General features: G+C 40.7%; 1 protein-coding gene and 1 non-coding gene across 4 annotated transcripts in view; one reads left to right on the forward strand and one right to left on the reverse strand.

Annotated features, from left to right (window-relative positions):
* CDCA2 (cell division cycle associated 2) overlaps window positions 1-19,272 on the forward strand; it is a 48,029-nt gene that overhangs the window by 19,352 nt on the left and 9,405 nt on the right. For all 3 annotated transcript variants that reach the window (XM_031442196.2, XM_031442195.2, XM_031442193.2), the window contains exons 8-13: window positions 1,256-1,464; window positions 3,886-3,970; window positions 4,426-4,670; window positions 8,821-8,899; window positions 9,808-9,896; window positions 10,798-10,935. In XM_031442196.2, coding sequence (XP_031298056.1) covers window positions 1,256-1,464; window positions 3,886-3,970; window positions 4,426-4,670; window positions 8,821-8,899; window positions 9,808-9,896; window positions 10,798-10,935 — 845 coding nt within the window. The remainder of the gene's footprint in view (window positions 1-1,255; window positions 1,465-3,885; window positions 3,971-4,425; window positions 4,671-8,820; window positions 8,900-9,807; window positions 9,897-10,797; window positions 10,936-19,272) is intronic.
* On the reverse strand, window positions 1,925-1,998 carry TRNAA-CGC (transfer RNA alanine (anticodon CGC)). The gene has a single exon. It is a non-coding gene; the product is annotated as a tRNA-Ala (tRNA).

Raw genomic sequence — 19,272 nt, forward strand, 5'->3', positions numbered from 1 at the left:
GCCTTCTTCTGCCCTCACTCTGTTCCAGTCACACTGGCCCTGCCCAACCCTTCACGCGCCAGGTCTCCCACCTCCAGTCTTTGCACTTGGCCCCGAGCCCCTGACGTTCTTCCCTGCACGTGGGCGGGGCTCGCTTCCTCGCTTTATTCAGATGCCTGCTGGGGAAGCTGTCCTCGAACACCACCTCCCCACATCACCCCCCACCCCCCATCTCTGCATTATCTTCCTTCCCGGCATGCTTTACTACTTGCTGTTACATACATATTTCTTTAACTTTTTATTTTGAGATGACTGTAGATTCACAGGCAGTGCTAGAAATAATATGAAGCGATTTCTGCACCCTACCCCGGTTTCCCCAGTGGTGGTACCTTGCAAGCTGAAATGCCTGGCACAACCAGGAGATCGACACTGATACAATCCACGGGCCTGTGGTTTCAGAGTTCACCAGTTTTGCACACACACGTCGTGTGTACGTTTAGCTCCGTGTGCTTTCACCCCAGTGTGGCCTGCTGTAAGCACAGTAGAGTTAGCATCTATCATAGTCCCACCGCAGGGTCCCTCCTGCTGCCCTGTTACCGGCACAGCTGTCTGCTGCCTTCTTCCTCCTGTGCCTCCCACCTACTATACTTTATGTTGTCTGCTTGTCCTCTGGAGACATGGGCGCCTTGTCCCTTGTGTTTACCACTGTATCTCTGAAATTGCCTAATACATGTTTGTTACATGTCGATCATAAGGCAATGGGTCTTTCGTGAGAAGAATTTGCAGGGAGGAGGCTGGCCTTGTTTGGGGGCACATGCAGTATGTGAATTTTTTGGTTTGATCATCTTTCTCCTCGGCATCCCGTCCCGTCCCTCCCACCACCCTCGCATGCTGAAAATACCTCTGACTCCAGCAGTAAAACTGGTCATTATTGGCTGTCCAGCTCTGCTTAGCATTATGGTGTGAGTCATTAGGTGTCGTGAGTGGAGGCAGGCTAACAGTCAACAGCTGACCCACGGATGCCGTCTTAGATTCCCGTGAGCCCAAACTCCTTACTGTTACCCTTGGTAGTTAGGTTTGAAATAAAAGCTGTGATTCATTGCCACATCTGTCTCCTTTTTACACTTATAAGTGAAATCCCAGACGTTCCTCCCCAAGCAGGGTGTATTAGGGTTGAATTTCTGAATAGTGATTCTCTTTGCAAGCACGTAATACTTTTGGTGCGGAACAGACTGATCAGATGACCTCCACTCACGTTTACAACACTGTGTTGAAGGAATGCAGGTGGCTGGCTGTGCAGAGAGCAAAGGACCGAGTGATGCCATTTCAGGTGACAAGTCTACAGAAATGAGCACAGACCCAGCCCCGGGAGCCAGGCCACTGGCTGCTCCCCTGTGTCCGAGGGACAGTCCATCCTCTGCGACCTTTGTACTTCGTTCTGTGCTGAAGAAACCCTCGGCTAAGCTGCGTCTAGAAAGCCTGCAGGTGAGTGTAGAGCTTCATTTCCTAACGCGAATTGAATAAAAACTCATTTTGGTTCAAAGAAGTACCTCTGAAATGCTGTGTGTCACGCTGTGTGACAGGAAATATCTTACCCCACTTTTCCCTCTTCTTCTCTCTCCTATAGTAGCACTGGGCAGAGTTTCCTTTTGCTCTTTTTTCCCTCCTAAACTCAGTATGGAATGTAGTATGTAGAATTAGTATAGGTAGGCTGTATTTTATGAGTTTCATAGTTTTTTTTTTGATTGAAGTACCGTCAGTTGCACCATGTCAGTTCCTCGTGTACAGCAGTTTCGTAGTTACTAATGTGTGCGTGCTACTTACTTCCACCCAAAATATTTGGCCTTTGAGATACCTTTAAAATTTTTTTTTAATTAATTAATTTTACATTGTCTTTCTTTGTGGAGGGAAGGTAATTAGGTTTCTTTTTGTTTACTTTTTTAACTGGAGGTAACTGGGGATTGAACCCAGGACCTCTTGCACGCGAAGCACACACTCTACCACTGAGCTATACCCTCCCTGCCTAAAAATTTTAACTGTTTATAACTGTAGTACATAAATATGTTCAAACAAATCACTATGTATAAAATCTCTATAGACTTACATTCTGCATAATAGCACAGCTTTATTTATGTGTTTAATTTACAAATTAAACACAAACATGACAAAACATGAGGTACCTTTTTTGGGCATGCGTCTTTCTCTGAGCCGAGCTGGTATGGGGTGCGAGTAGGTTGCTGGAAACCGGCTGGCGATTACTGAGTGCTCCGTACGGGCAGTGCTGGTATATGATGTGCGAGCAGCAGCAGTATCCAGGAACGCTAACAGCCCCATTTACATAAACTGAGGCTTGAGGTTAAATGAACACAGACAAATCTGATGTTAAAATCCATAACCGGCTGTGAACACTGAGGCTGAGAGGGGACGACTCTGGAGTCAAAGTGCCTGAAATTTAAGAACTGGGCCAATTGTCTAACCTTGGTCTACCCTGGTTTCCTTATCTATAAAAGGGCAATATTAGTAACTTCCTTTCAGGGTAATTTGAGCATTAAGTGGGACAGTAATGTGCAATTTAGCACCAGTGCCTGGCAAATGAGAAATACAGGGGTTTTTTTTGTACTTTAATATGCAACTATACCTACAAATCTGTCTCTAAAGCCAAAATGAACTAGACTGCCTTCTGTCTACATGGACATATGGTCGGTTGTTAGTTTTAAATGTTTTAACAATTTTTCTGGTTAAAGAGCTAATTTGAGTTTGTCTACAGCACTGCTCATTTCTATCTTCTATGTGTTTTATCTTAGACTTAGCATCTAAAGGACCCATATAACTCTTACTGATTAACAATATTCATGACAGCAAAAACATCACATCCTGCCACTAAAATCAAATCCAGACATTCACAACTGCTGATCTTGCTAAGCTGCCTCAGATTCGTAGGTGTTTACAGTTTGGGTTGTTTGATACAACTTTCATGGTTGTTTGAATTAAAAATAAATCTAAAAGCTAATGTGAACTTTGTTTTCTAAGTTCACTTAGATACTAATGAGGGCTTTTACTGGGTCAGAAAAACTGACTTGGGAGACGGTTGATGAAGGAGGTTTGTTTGGGGCAGGACTGGTTTTTAGACAAGGCACTGCTCTTGGGACGGGTGTGCTGGAGGAAATGAACAGCTCTAGAGAGCAAGGACTGGTCAGGGCTCAGGATGAGACAGGAAGCGCAGATGAGGATTTGAGGGTGACTCATCCACCTCCAGCCCCGGCTCTCCTGCTTTGCCCCGGTGGCCCTGTGTCTGGACTTGCCCCTCCGTTGTTCAGGTGCACACTGTCCTTTCCTCCCCAGCTTGCCTTCTCTGTAATCTTCTTTTGAAGAAGCACAGAGGGACAAATACTACCTTCTTTCCTGGTTCCTAACTCAGGATCGTGGTATCATAGACAGGAGAGTGATACATTATAAGAGGTGTGGTTCCCATGTTTCAAAGACAAAACACCCCATTACACCATTTACATATTTCGTTTTTTCTTGTTTCAGTGGAAATCTTATACTTTAGACCATTTATGTGGTCTGCCTCATCTTGCGCCATCCATAGTACAATATAATTCCACCCACTCATCTTTTTTCTTAACTTCATTTGCTAGGTCAAAAATGGGGGAATGTGCTAAGCTCACATTATGGATTTCTGCTCTTTAATTTTGGCCTAAAACACTATTTACTAAAGTAGTAGGGAACCCAGTTTTTCTTTGTGGCTAATATGGTGTTTTAAGTCAAAACAATTAGGAAAGGTAACCTGCAGCACTCTCCGTAGTATCGACCCTTGGCCGAAAACAATTCACAGTTGCCGTTCTTAGTGACTGTGTGTATGTGTGTATATATGTAAAATTATTCATCGAAGTTTATTTTGTGTAGGAACACCATGACAGCCTCTGTGATAGTAGGACACAGCCAAGCTTAATCTCAGCTCTTGTGAACTGTTGCAAAGAGCGAAAAGCGGGTAAGAAATTCAGATTTATTCTGAAGTCTGAGGGTATCATTTTCTTGCTATAAAAAAAATTCTGGTATAATGTATGGTATTTTCAGTGATCTGCTAATGCCTGAGGGGGATGAAGAATAGTTGGGAGGGATGGAATCTCTGTAGAGTGTCTCATAACTGGTTCTACCCAGCCCATCTCTCTATTTCTGCTTACTGGGGAAACTTGCAAAGGAAATTGACATTCCAATTTTGTAGTCTTCTAAGCTAAGCATGCAAAATTTACTTTAAAATCTATTACCATATTTTAATTAGAAATATTGCTTATCTTTTCCATTTTGAGCTTTTTTCCTCTACAAACTATGTTATATGTTACAAAAGAATAGCTGAGTCTAATCATGGTTAAAGAGTCTAGGGTATGCCTTTTAGATAAGAAATGTAGCTTAATTTTTAAATGTATTCCCATTTATTATCTATAGAAGGTAAAGAAAATTCTAAAGCACCAGCCTTTCTAAATGTGAGGAAGAGGAAGAGAGTGACTTTTGGAGAGGACCTGAGCCCTGAAGTGTTCGATGAATCTTTGCCAGCAAACACTCCATTGCGTAAAGGAGAAACACCCGTTCGTAAAAAGGATTTAAGTAGCCTCAGTCCCCTGCCAGTTGAGCAGTCACCGGTTCCTGAGCGGTTATCTCAGCCAGATTTTGATGACAAGGGAGAGAATCTTGTAAGTGTGAAAAATGTGGAGCAAACATGTTTTTATTTTCATCAGACTTCACCTATTTTCATGAGCAGTAGCTGTGCTTTGAAATCATGAAATGGACTGAGTGCTGCATCATGGTATAAATTAATGCATTTTCTAGGTAGATTATTACCAGTTTTCCCCTATTAAAAACAGTACTCCCATGACTCCTTGTACACAGCATATTTTGTGGACCCTAACTGCTGTGGATTTTAAGATGTACATTGTTTTATGTATCACTACGAAAAAATGCTGGAAGTTAAACTATGACACACATCATGAATTGTAAAATGTAAGATTTCAGTGGTGTTAAAATGTGAAAGCAACAATCTTAGAATTGATATATTATAAATATAAATATAAAATATATATAATTCTACAGGTAGAATTACTAGATTAAGGTATAGGAACATTTTTGAACTTTTTTATACATATTGCTAAATTACCATTCAGAAAGTATGTACTAATTTGGACTCACAATACTATAAATGGTTTTATTTTATTATACCTTTGTAAACCCTGGGTATTAACCATGCTTTTTTTTTTAATAGCTTCATAGGACAAAAAGATAACTTGAAAATTTTTAGTTTGTTAGTGAGGTTTGAAGATTTTCACATTTTTATAGGCCATTTGAATTTCTTCTCTTAAGAATTGCCTGTTAATTTTACTTACCCATTTTTATGTTGGGAACCATCTTTCATTCTCTCCCCTTGCTGCTGTTCTTTGAAATAAGAAGATTCTGCTTTCAGCCAAGATAGAGTAAGGGGGACCGAATTTATATTCCCGTGAGAAACAACTAAAAAGCCAGAGAAAAATACATGAAACGGTGGTTCACAGACATTGAACACTGAGAAGCACAGGACAGCGGGTAACAAATGAGCTGAGCTCTAGGAGAGCCCCAGCTTATCTGGCAGTCTCCATGAGTTGAGAAGATGGAGTTGGGATCTGGGAAAGGGAAGGAGGCTGGAGTTGACAGGGTCATGTACCAGAGAGGAGAGAGCTGTACAGAGAGTGCTCTGGAGACCTACAAAGGGTCCCACGTGAGTCTCCAGCTGAGTGCTCCCCAACCCGTGCTCGTGAGCGAGCTGCCCGAGGCCAGGGAAGAGCTGCCCAGGGGCAGCAGAGGGAAGTGCCTAGAGCTCACACGGGCAGGAGTGGTAATTCAGAGGGTGTCAGATACTCAGTCTTGCCTCATTACTAGAGCAGAATTAAAAGCCCAGTAAAGGTTAAAAGCAACCCTTGAAAAGATCCAACTTGTATCCAAGTAATGTATTGCATAATGCATAATCCAGATTGCATAATGAACCTCAAAAATAGCACAACTGCTTTCGGTGACTGTGAAGCAGGGGAGATCTCAGCCAGGCCAAAGGCATCAGGTCTCCTTGTCCTCCCAGCCCTCAGCCCTCCCTTGGAGCCCCTCAGTAAAATGGTTGATTCCCCTCCCACAACCAAAAAAAAAAGAAAGAAAAAAAAACTATCCGGAACCAAGAAGCATTAAATATAAAATGTCTGGCATTCAATTAAAAAGTAATAGTTGTAGAGGAAAAGATGCCCCATAATGAGAAAAATGAATCAACAGAAATAGACCCAAAAATGATACATGGTAGAATTTGTAGACAAAGACATTGAAAGAGTTATTTTAACTATATTTGATATGTTCAAGAATGTGAGAAAAGATTGAACTTGTTTATTAGAACATGGGAGATTAAAGAAAAGGCCCAAATCAAACTCTGTACATTACAATTTCCAGGAATAAAAATATGTTGGATGAGTTTAATAGCGTATTAGAGGCTGCAAGAGAAAAGATTACTCAATCTAAAAATGTAGCAATACAAATTATTCTCAATGAAATGCAGAAAAAAAGACTGAGCAAGAATGAGTATAGTTTGTGAGCTGGGACAACTTCAGGTGGCATAACATGCTTGTAATTAAAGTTCCCAAAGGAGAGGAGAGATTGGAAGGGGAAAAAAAAGAATCTGAGATATAATAGCTGAAAATGTCCCAATTTGATAGAATTATAAGCCCACTGACCCTAAAGTTCAACAAGTTCCCAGGGCAAGAAACATGAAGGAGAGTACACAAAGCTTAAAATCAGTGATGAATAGCCTGAAAGGACCAGAGAGAAAGAGACACATGATGTAAAGAAAAGCAAATACAAGAGAGGCAGCAGATTTCTCACTGGAAACTGCAAGCCGGAAGACAGTGCGGCAACATCTTTTAAAAATGTATGTAAGTATTTAGAGAACAAAAACCAAAAATACCTGTCAACCTAGAATTCTCTATCCGGTGAAACCATCCTTCAAAATAAAGGTGAAATGAAGGCTTTTTCAGACATACGGAAGCTGAAATAATTCACTACCATAGCAGGTTAGCATTAGAAGTGGTTTTTTTCTTTTTTTTATAAAAGGAAGACCTTTAATCGAAAGGAAAATGGTTCCATTGGAAATCTGCTTCTACACAAAGGAATGAAGAGCCCTGAAAATGCTAAATATGTGGGCAAATATAACAGCCTTCTTTTAATTAGTCTTCATAAATGATAATTGTTCAAAGCAACAGTTAACAGTGTTTTATTTGGTTTATAACCCAGGTAAATAAAAGGTACGACCAGATTAACATGGCATAAAAGATGGGAGGGGTTCTTAGGCTATGCACAGAGTGCTGTAGTTGAAGATGTATGCTGTAAACCCTAAGCTACTACAAAAGAGCAAAAACATGTAGGATGTAGCTAAAGCAGTGCTTAGAGGGCAGTTTTTAAAAGTTAAAGCCTGTATTTAAAAAATAAAAGAGGTCTCAAAGTTAATGATCTCAGCTTCCACTTTAAGAAACTAGAAAAAGAAAAGCAAATTAAAGGCAAACTAATAAGAAGGGAAATAATAAAGGTAAATGTAGAAATCCATGAACTAGGAAACAGAAAAACATAGAGAAAAATCATTGAAATCAAAAAACTGTGCTAAAGAAATAATAGTGAACTTCTAATCAGACTGTTGAGGCAAAAGAGAGGACACTCTACCAATAGAAGGAATAAAGGAGGTGACATAACTAAATATCCTAACGGATATTAAAAGGATCGTCAAAGAATATTATGAACAACTTTATGTTATGCCAATAAATTCAACAATTTAAGCTACATTCCTTGAAAGGCACAAACCATCAATCTCAAGAAGTGGATGACCTCATTAGTCCTGTATCAACTAAGGCAATTTAAGTTCCCACAAAGAAAGCCACACGTTCAGATTTTACTAATGAATTTTACCAAATATTTAAGATATAATACTAATTCTGCATACGTTCTTCCAAACAAATTGAGTTGGGAACACGTCCCAATTAATTAATGTCAATGTTAACCTGATACTGTATCAGACATTATAAGAAAAGAAAACTAGTCCAGTGTCCTCATAAACATAACAATATGTAAAAAATAAATAAATAAATTATGACCAAGTGAGATTTTACCCCAGAGATGCAAAGTTGACTTAATATTTGAAAAATAATCTGTACTTCACCATATTAACAGACTAAGAAAAAACATATGACCATCTCAGTAGATATAGAAAAGGCATGTGACAAAACCCAGCATTCATTTCTGATAAAAACTCAGAGCAAACTGGTGATAAAAGAGAATTTCTTCAACCTGACAGATTTTTATCTATGAAAAATTAATAGCTACATTATAATGACTGTAGGAAAGGAAAGATTTGATATCTTCACTTAATATTTACCTTGAAGGTCACCTGAATTATGCTGTAGTATTAGGTTGTATTTATCAATGGATTTTAAAATTTGTAAGAGTTAGGATATGGGATTTTAAATAAACCAAAAAATAACTTACTAGTTACTTACTAGTTATTAACTTACTAGTTACATCATGGCCGCTTTCACTAAAAGCTTGTATTTTGGTGGATTGTAGTTAGTAAACGTGGTTTCATTAAAGATGATTGGTAAATATTATAAAACATTTTTATATCTAATATCTTTGTTTTTTTTCTTTTTTTGATTAATCTTTTATTGATTTCCCAATCTTTATGCCTATTACAGTTCCCCCTACAAAAACAAATCCTTACTCTCTTTTGAGCACATTATTTGTATGTCCACTGAATTTAAGAGTGTCTAATTTCTACTTTTCTTCTTTCTTTAGGAAAATATAGAACCTCTTCAGGTATCGTTTGCAGTCCTGAGTCCTCTCAGTAAGCCTTCAGTCTCTGAGGCTCTTGCAGGTAGTAACTTTCATTTATCTTACAGTCATAAATGTCATTTTTAAGATGTGCGTAAATGAAAATCCCCTTATTTAAAAATTTTAATTTTTATTATAATCATACTTGATTTAAAAAAAAGCAAATAGTATAGAAAAGCAAGAAGTCTCTTATCCATCCCTTTCCATTCCAAGTCTCACCTATAACTCCCTTAGATGGGCAGCCCCATTTTTCAAATCCCTGCACACAGTGGAGTTGCCCTCTCAACACTTCAGGATCAACAGTAAGCTCCTGCTCGGGCTGCACAACTGAAACAGGAAGGATCCTAAGGGCCGTTCTTAAATATGTGGAGGCAACGTCAGCATGGCATTTCGGGCACGTGTACTTTCTAAGGGCTCCGGCTATTTTTATGATCACGACAAGGCAACAGAGATCTCTGTGCTTTCCTGACAAATCAGAACTTGGCTGGCAGATGTCACGGGCAGAGCCCTTAGGATGGGAACTATTACTCACGTCACTCCTCGGTCGAAATCCTCGAGTGGGTCCCCAGCATCCCGTGTTGGCTCAGGACACAGACCAAGCTCATCAGCACAGAATCCGAGACATGCCCGTGCTAAGTTCGCGCGGACTCGGAAGCCTAGCCTGTCGCCCCGCCAAGCCGGCGCTCTTTCACGTGTTATGCTGCCTTGTATTTGCACCATTAAAAGTGACCGAATTTAAATTATCCTGAACTTCGTGAAATTATTTTCATGTGTTTAAATTTTTTTCCAATGTCAAAATGTATTTCTCTCGGTAATTAATCTTTACGTTTAGATATGGTAAGACACTAAAGGCGAAAGTTGGTTTCCAAGCAAGTACCCAGTGTCAGGAAGATGAAAGTTCTTAGAGCTTTTTTGTTGGCTGCCCTGATTTTGCCGTTTCTTGCTCGTCAGGCACTGATACCTTTGCCTCTTCAAATAACCTCAAGAAAATAACCTCCCGTAAAGTGGGCAGAGAAACGCGGACCTCCAACAGAAGCGGCGTGAGTGTATCTGGCACAATGTATTTGTTTTTAAAGCTTGCAGTAGATTTTTTTTCTGTTTTCTGTTATCACGATCAAATGATTTACTGCTTAAATCTTGGTTTAATCAATGTATTGAGAACTAATACCCTAGTTAGCATGTAACCCAGGGTAATGCTGTTTTCCTGATTTGACTTCAGTTAATTCTGTTAGAAGAAAAATACAATAAAACAAGATGCTTTCAGAATTTGTGTTAATGTGGAAGGTAATCTGTGTAGAAAGTTGACGTGGGATTTGTGGTTTTATGAATTCTGCTGAAGTATAAAAGTGCAGAAGGGTAGCATGTAATTATCAGCGCTAGAAAATGGCATAAATAGAACTTTTTAGAAAACTGTTCAACTGTTTTCAGTAAGGGCATAACTCCTATCGAATGCATGTCTTTTGCTATTTTATTAAATTAGATGAAATTGGATTTTTGTCTGTATAGCATCGCAGTGCATAAACATGCAATACCTGTTATAGGGTTTTTAGCTGATCTTGTTAGATGATAAACGCAGAAGTCAAATGACCTAACAGTTCATTGTTTTCCCCCCATGACTCATCAGTAGTTAGCTGCTGAACTGTAGACGCTCAGTAAATATTTGATGAATGAACAAGACAACTAATTCTTAAGTTGTTTTTCACTTCTATAAAATAATTGGACAGTGCATATGCTTCTGGGTCTGTGTTTGACCAGAAATTGTTACTTGCTATTTCTTCCATTTGAGTATAAGTTGGTCAAGATACTTCTAGTGGAATTTGTGAATTAAGTGGAAATGGGATGTAAAACGGTAGAAGCAGCAGGAGAGGGAGAGGAAGTGCAAGAGACATGAAACGTACCTGCCCGGTTTTACGGTATCCCTGCTTTAAATTTTCTTTATAGCAATTGATCAGTTTTTCAGAAGAGACTGTTTGCAACTTACTTAATACAGAAGCTCAGCCTCAGAAAGAAAAGAAAGTTAATAGAAGGAAGTCTCAAGAAAGCAAACGCACAGACAGAGCGCCTCCTAAAAAGAAACAGGTGAGAGTGCGTTTAAAGGTGCAATAAAGGGTAGAAGTGGTGCCGGGACAACATGGAAACAAAATTGCTCCCCGTTAACGCTGGACCAAGAGCATTAAAATCATCTGATGACAGCATAGAAAGGGCCATAAGAAATTGTATACGCAATTAGTAACTACCCGAGGGCCGGTTTTGATTTTCTTCCTTGGGTTTCGGGCACGCAGTGCAGTGAATCATCAGCTCTCACGTTAAATGATTTTTGTGTTTAATCTAACCTAGCCTCACCCAATTAGGGAATCCTCTGATTTCTTAGGGATGAGTATGCCATCTGCCACTTACTTGACTTTGCTACTGCCAGTGGTTGCCTGGACGACTTCCCCGTGTTGAAGGAAGAATTTAGAAACCAGCTCTGTCCTCCGCGCTCCGCGGCCGGCGCCGGCTCCGATGGCGTCACCGTCTGTATGGATAGCGGGTCTGGCGCCTTAACCCGGGTCCTGGTGCGCCTCCGCTTCCGTGAGCTGGCCCTTCCCCTGCCATACCTTACTGCTTGTTGGCACCTAAGGCCTTCCCACTTTCAGTAATACACGGTTATACGTCGCACTGTCCGACCCCAGCCTCCCGTCCTTCCAGCCTTCTCACACCACCTTCCTTACTCATTACCTCTACGAGTACCATGTTTACTCTTAAACTCTCAGCTGTCCTTTAGTGTCCTCTGTTTCCTTGTTCATCCTGAGCCACGAAAGCAGTTTTCAGCACTCCTGTCCGTGACGTCAGGTCTTCATCCCTTTCATTCTGCTTCAGCCTTGGATTCGTGCAACCGTTACCCCCCTCCCATCCACCACGGCTGCTGCAGAGTCATTGTTTCGCATGTTATTAGAAGTCGGGCCTCATTCTCCACCACTTTGCCCCGTCACTTGAATTATTTTTCCAGGGCATTTAGCAACTTAGTGACTAAACTCCCGTGCATCCTTTGAGTTCTTGGTCCTGCTGGTCATCTCCACAGCATTTACCGTAACTGAGAGCACTCCTGTATGGTCTCCGTTAAAGGTTTATTTTCTCCCAGTCGTTTCTAAACGTTTACATCACCCAGACTTCTATGCTTTGCCCTGCTAAACGGCTTACTTCCTGTATGGCTTCATACGCAGCATGGTTGACGACTCCCGAATCTTTCCGAGCTGTAAGCATACGTTCAGCTACCTACCAGACGTCTTAAACCAGCCGGCAAGCACCACAAAAATCAACATTTCCCAAACTAAACGCATCCATACCACCCCAACACACACCCGCCCTAAACAGTCCATTTCTCTCCTGCTCCACGAACCAGAAAGTATTACCTGGCTTGGTTTAAACAGTGCACAGATATCCCCAAGTTGGCAACGCCAGGAGAAACCGGATGTTTTCCTGGTTCCATCTTTTCTGTAGGTCACACACTCGTCTGAAGGATCCCCTCGCTGAGAAAAAAATACACATCCATTCAAAATATGCATGTCTTACATTGTGGCGTTAGAGATAAGGTTCCTGCATGCTTTAAAAACACAGTTACAGGGAGGGAAGGTTCACCTGCTTCTTCACATCAGATCAATAGCCAGAAAGTTCAAGAAGGGTTGAGCATTTAGTTTTGCTCCAGCCCCTCCCAGGGCCCCAGTGAATCAGCATAACTGATGTGATGGAGGGAGCAGGCTTAGAGTAGCACTGAGAGGATGCAGTGAGGAGGGGCATCCAGCAACCGACTCAGCCCTCGATGAATTTCTGGAAGACAAAGCAGACCGGGGGCATGTTGACAGACAAAAGAGGTGGAAGATTTACAGCCCAGAATGTGCCAGGAGGGAGCCAGCGAGGTGCTGAGAGCCAGCCTGCTCATGGGAATCCCGAGAGACTCCACGCCCAGTGTCAGCAGGGACCATGGGTGGTGGCAGTGACAAGTGGCAGTGGAAAACAGATTAACTGAAGTCCTACCTATGAAACAGCTTGCATCGGTCATTACCCCACCCTGAAGCTCAGGACAGGTGTCATCATCCAGGTTCAAATTCTGGCGTCAGGAGGGTCCTGCAGCCTTGACAGCCAGCTCTTCCCTAAAGCAAAGCCTGCGGTTGACATCCTCCACTCCACCCCGCGCTGCCCCTCCCAGAGTCCTGGTAGAATTTTCATACAGGAAAGAGATTCAGCTGGAAAGCAGATGAGCAGTTTACCCAGTATCTTCTTAAGTAAGCATCAGACAACCAAGCAGAACCAAGAGTGTGGAAGACCAATGTTATTAATAAGCTGAAAAACTGACCCCAGGGAGAGCTTATTCAGGAAATAGAGGAAAGCTTTATGAAAGTAAATATTCTGATAATACTCAGACTTCAGAAAACGTCGTCTGGGTAAAAGTAAGAAGGGGATGCTGTGAAAAAGGAGCAGAGATAGAAATGTTTCCAAAAACATATAAAAGTTTGTAGTTGGACTAGAGAATAAAGTTGAGGCAGGGCAAGAGGGACAGACAGAACCAGGAGGCATGGACCAGTTTGTGAGACTTCATGGGAATCTCAGAAAGAATGAGAAAATAGAATGGAAGAAATGATCAAAGTTAAAGGAGAGGCGCTCTCAGAACAGAAGAAAGGAGTCTTCAAGTCAAAAGACCATCCTGAATGCCGAAGACAAAGAAAAAAAGAGATGTCGATGTGAAATTGAGCAATAAGGGTAATGAGGAAAGTGGACTTTTCCGACCAGGAAGCAAGAATCAGGGGTACCCAGTTTAACAGCAGTCTGGACTCTGAAAGGTAATTCAGCAGGACATTTAAAGCTTTGAAAGAAACTGAATTTCAGCCCAGTATTCTGCACGCAGCCAAGTTCAATTAGTGTGAAAGACATTCAGACACTCAGAGACTTTGAGTTTTTGGTGGTTTTTGTGTTTTTTTAATATTCCTGGAGGAGATACTCTAGCAGAATGAGGAAGCAAGCTTGAGAATTCAGGACACAGTGGGTCTAGTAATGCAGGAGAGCAGTGCAAGGAAGTCTGATTAGAACTGTTCAGTCAGCCTAGAAGAGCAATCAGCCCAAATTTGAGCAGGAGGAGGAGGGTGCTCTGGGGACGGGGTCTCTGGAGGGAGAAACGAAAGACCTATGATGGAGCAAATGGGAGTTGTGCCATATAGGAAGAAAAAGAAAGGTAATTCTTTATTATGCCAAAGAAAAGTCTGTATGCAAGAGTTCAGAGTGAATTTGAAGCAAACTTTAGTGAGATTTTAAGCCTCAGTGGAGTGTAAGGAGAGTGTATTTTATAGCGTTGGGAACCACCTACAGGGGGCGCCAGAGGAAAGGGGAGGAATAAGAGCTCTGTCCTTGGCAGAGCAATGAAAAATGTTCACACGGTTTTAATAATGTAAATGCTATCTCTTTTCAACCAAGGACAAAGCATTAATAGTGCAAACAGTCTAAATGTAGCAGGAGGTGAAAGGCGAAGGTATTAACACTAACAATATGGTAGTTATAATAAATTCAGGCTCGGGAGCCAGAAAAACTCTTAAATCCTGGCTTGACCACTTCTAGCAGTGAAACAATGGTGAGATTCTTGAGTCCTCTGTTGGCACTTATTTTATAAGTTTACTGTGAATATTAAATGAATCTGAATACATGTAAAAACGCTTAGAACAATGCCTGGTCATAGTGAGTACTGGGGCTGTTTATCATCTTGCAAATTAGGGGTTCATGATTTTTTTTTTTTAAGTTGGCAAAAAGACATAGAACAAAGGTAACCGATAGAAGAAGCAAAAGTAACAGGAGAGAGGAAGGTTTAAAGTGAGCAACATCTTATTGTTCATGGCAAGGAGTTAATAGCGATCTACGCTGTACTGCAGACTTGAAATTTGCTAAGAGAGTAGATTTCAAGTGCCCCCCCTCCCCGCGCCTCCCTCCCCGCGCACACACACACAAATAGTAACTGGTAACTGTGAGGTGATGGATGTGTTTATTAACTTGACTGTGATAATCATTTTATAATGTGTATATGTATTAAATCATCGTATTGTGCACCTTAAATCATGTGAAACCTAAATAAATACAATTTTTATTTGTCAATCATAGCCTCAGTAAAGCTGGAAAATTTTGAAAATAAAATTGCTACCCGGGAAGTAGCATTAGAATTCCTAAATGTGAATTCCTTTATAACCTAGAAATGGAAAATGTTTCCAAAATATGACTGAAAAATCAAAAACAGTGAGGTCAAAGATTGGTAAATTCTACTCTATTTGACCCAAATAATGTGGAGCATGCACGGGGGAGAAAAATTCCCTAAGAAAACTTTAAAGACAAAGGACAAACATGGAAAAAAGTGTTTGCAATTCGTATCAAGATCTCCAAGAGATTTTTTTGTTCACAAAATTGAAATGAAGGATCCTTCAACATACGGAAAAATGTTCAGGCTTGCTCATCGTAATCAGAGAACTGCAGAACTAACATTGCATCAAGATACCATTTCTTACCATTTTTGATTAGCAAAACCCCAAAATTTGACGGCGCACTTGCTGGCGAGGCTGAGTAGGCAGACACACAGGTCCAGTTTCTGGCAGACTCTGGCGCGCCTCTCTGTGAGGGCAGTTTGGCGGTATCAGGCCAAGTAAATATTTTCCTTTACCTTTTGACTCAGCACTCCCGTTTCTAGGAATCTATCACAAAGATCCAATGACAAAAATATGAAAAGGCATAGGTGCTAAGTTACTGATTGCAACACTCCAATGCGAGAGATGAACAAGCCAAATGTCCGTCAGTATGAGGCTGGTAGAATAAACTGGTGTGTTCACAAAGTGAGTGCTCTGTAGCTGGAGAAATTAGTGAGGAAGCATTCCAAATACTGTTCTGCAGTAATGCCAGGACATATTTGCTGTTAAGTGAAAAAGACAAGTTGTAAACTGATGTATGTAGGGAGTACCCGTCATGAGATGCACTTTGTTCCCTCAGAATTCGGCAGCCCTGAACGCCTCCATCCCCAGTGTCTCAGGAGGTGACTAAATTTGGAGATGGGGCCTTGTCAGATGTGATTGGGTTAAAATGAGGCCCTGAGGTGGTTCCTAACCCCAGTCCAGTCTGCTTGGTGTCCTTATAAGAGGGAATTTGGACCCAAAGGAAGATACTGGGTGCGCACACAGAGAGAAGACTGTGAAGAGGCAGCAGCAGAGCGGCCATCTGTATACTAAGGAGCGAGGCCTTGGAGGAGAGCAGCCTCATCAGCACCTTGACCTTGGCCTTCCAGCCTCCAGAATTGTGGGAAAATAAATTGTCACCCAGTCCATGGTATTTTGTTATGGCAGCAAATATGGCAAACAAATATATTACCGTTTACCTAAGAAAACAGGGAACATTAAATAATATATGTATGTGTGTATATATATAAACACATACATGTTCCTTAAAATCTCAAACAACAACAAAAAAACGTGGGAGAATGGGACAAAGAAAAACTGGTTTCCTGTAGGGAGAAGAGGGAATTGGAAGGAATGAAAGCTAGATTTCCTTGAATGTGTTTACTTTTGACTTTGAACCATGTAAATGTCCTTCATGACTATGAAACAGTTATAGCTCAGTTTAAAAAATGAAAAAGTGAAACAAATTAATCTAACTGTATATATCAAGTTAATGGCCTAACCTCAGAGTTTTTTCAAATTTTAAATTTGAAAAATTCGAGTGGAATATATTCTAAGGACAAAAATAACTACACAGAGAGCTTAAACAGTATGAAGCACACACGTTGATGGAAGAATTCAACCTAGAATGAAGAAAAAAAGCAGGGTTTTGTAGGTTTTTTTTGTTTGTTCTTTTACTATCATTAGGAATCAAGACTTCACTAGAGACAGGATGAACTTTGAAATTGGATTCAAAGCCTTGTTAGACTAAATTTGAGTTGAAAATAACATGAACACGTGCTTTTTCCCATTTAAAATAATTTTCTAGCTCTGTCTGTTGATAAGACATAGAAGCACCGAGCATCCGTCCTACCTAGATGTCATCTCTACTGTTTCCACTAAAAGGGATCAGCATTACCTTCGTGAAATGGCTGCTTTCAGATTTACAGCAGCAAGTGTGGAAAAGGAGCCCAGGTCTGTCCCAGTGGGCGAGCGGGGCCCCGTTAACAGACACAGCCATTTCGAAGGGGCTTCCGCTGACCAGAGGTGGGACAGTGCGACCATCAGAGATAATGCCTGCAAGGGATTGAAACACAAACATCAAACATGAAAAAACACTTAAGTTCGTCATAATTAAAAACTGACACAATGAAATTTAAAGGCCACCTTTGAAGCTGTCTAGGGCATCGACTTTTACTTTGAAAACTGGAAAATAGTTTGAGCTCTGTTTTAGGTAAAGAAATAACTGATAAGGGAAAGTTCTTTATAGAAGAATTTCCACTAATAAGCACAAAAGATCTGCTCATGAACGCCGTTGGATGTTAGGTAGAAACCGATGGGGGCCCAAAGGTGGATTGGACTGATCACCAGAGCCCACGGGTCATTCATAATGCCGCACAAGGAGAGAATGTGGGCCTCCTGGTGCAATGGGGACACCTACAACCTTCCAAAAAAAAAAAAAAAATCAAAGCTGAATCTAATCAAGCCTGGCTGTAATGACCAGTTGATAGGAAATACCAGGGGTGGAGGAACATGAAGACACATGATTGCAGTCACCTGTACCCAGAGTTTGGCTAATTCTGTGGGATAAATGCCTCAGTACATTCACCAAATAGATAGCAAGGGGGGAAATCATAGATCAGAGGCAATCTGTCAGCCAAATGGAATGTATGGAGACCTTGTTGGGATCCTGATTTGAATAGTTGTGGGGGGAAAAAAAACGATTAGGGACCAATAGGAGAAATCTGAAGTTTGAGGAAGTAAGGGGAAGTTGCTGTCTTTATGGTTTTTCTTGCATCTAAATTTTTATTTTGAGATCATTTTAGAGATGCATGCTGTTGTAAGAATTAGATCCCAGATGCCCTTTACCCAGTTTCCCCCGGTGGTAACATCCTACAAAACCACTGCACAATATCACAGTAGTGCAGTGTCAAAATACAGCCAAGGTGCAGGACACTTCCAGTGCCACCAAGGTCTCTTCCCGCTGTAACTATGTCCAGTACCCACTCCCACCCCCACCTTAGCCCCCCAGCAACCGCTAATCTGTCATCCATTTCTTTCATTTTGTCATTTCTTGAATGTTATGTAGATGGAATTTCACACAATGTAACCTTTTGGGACTGGCTTTTTTCATCAGCATCTTTCTCCAGAGATTTGTCCAGATGTGTGTGTATCAATGGTTAGCTCCTTCTGTTGCTGAGTAGTATTTGTACTTGTTACAAAAAGAAAAAGGTAATCGTTTTGCAGTACATACATATAGCAAATCATCACGTTATATACCTTAAACATACTGATGTTACATGTCAGTTGTATCTCAAAGCTAGAAAATAAAACTCCACTGTAAAAGGGGAAAAAGTCAACAATAAAATACAATGTCAGGTAATAAAATATTCCATTTTATTGTGGAAAAAAGAAACCCTTATCTCTTAGAGATACTGGAGGATTTTCAGATGAAATGATGTAATGTCTGGGATTTGCTTTAAAATAATCTGAGGGAAGGGGGTTATAAATGAATCATGATTTCTATCTGTTGGTAATTATAGGAGCTAGTTGTCGGGTACCTGGGGTTCAAGAGACTTTTCTCTCTACTTTTGGGGTGTTTGAGAATTTCCATTATAAAAGGTTAAAAATACAGCCCCTTATTTGGGGAGGTGAAGCCAGCTCCAAGAAGTAGAAATGGACCAGACAGTAAGTAAACGGCAGGGACAGGCAACTGCTTTTCACCTGAAGTTTTCCTGTTCAATTTGATGTGTTGCCACATAGATGAATTATTTTTAAGTAACTTTAAAGGTAAAACTTTAAATTGTTTAGAAAACAATCTAAACAAGATTTACATGTGCAAACAATACAAGAAGTAAGCATTTATTTTTTGATACATGGCCTCTTCGCTCTATGAGGAGAAATACTGGTGATTTTGGAGTAAAAAGATTCACTTTAGGCGTGATGTCCTCAGTTGTCCTTTGTCTGCTCCAAATCATAAGCCAGTCTGATCGTTTCTAGATCGCACGGCCTCCCTAGGATTCCAATCACATGTGGCTTCTCTTGTTTATTAAGTCTAAGCAAGGCTTTTTGTATTGGAGTAAATTCAGATTTTCGTAAGATTCTAGCCTTTGCAGATGAAACCTTCTCATGGCTAAGAGAAGCATCACTAAACATATTTTTATGACAGACCACGGGTGCGTTCATCTTTAATTTTTTGTGGGGGGGGGGTGTCCTTCTATTGACCCATGACCAAGAAAAATCAGTATTTCATCATGTTTAG

This window comes from Camelus dromedarius, chromosome 36 (assembly GCF_036321535.1).
Source record: "Camelus dromedarius isolate mCamDro1 chromosome 36, mCamDro1.pat, whole genome shotgun sequence".
Lineage (NCBI taxonomy): Eukaryota > Metazoa > Chordata > Mammalia > Artiodactyla > Camelidae > Camelus > Camelus dromedarius.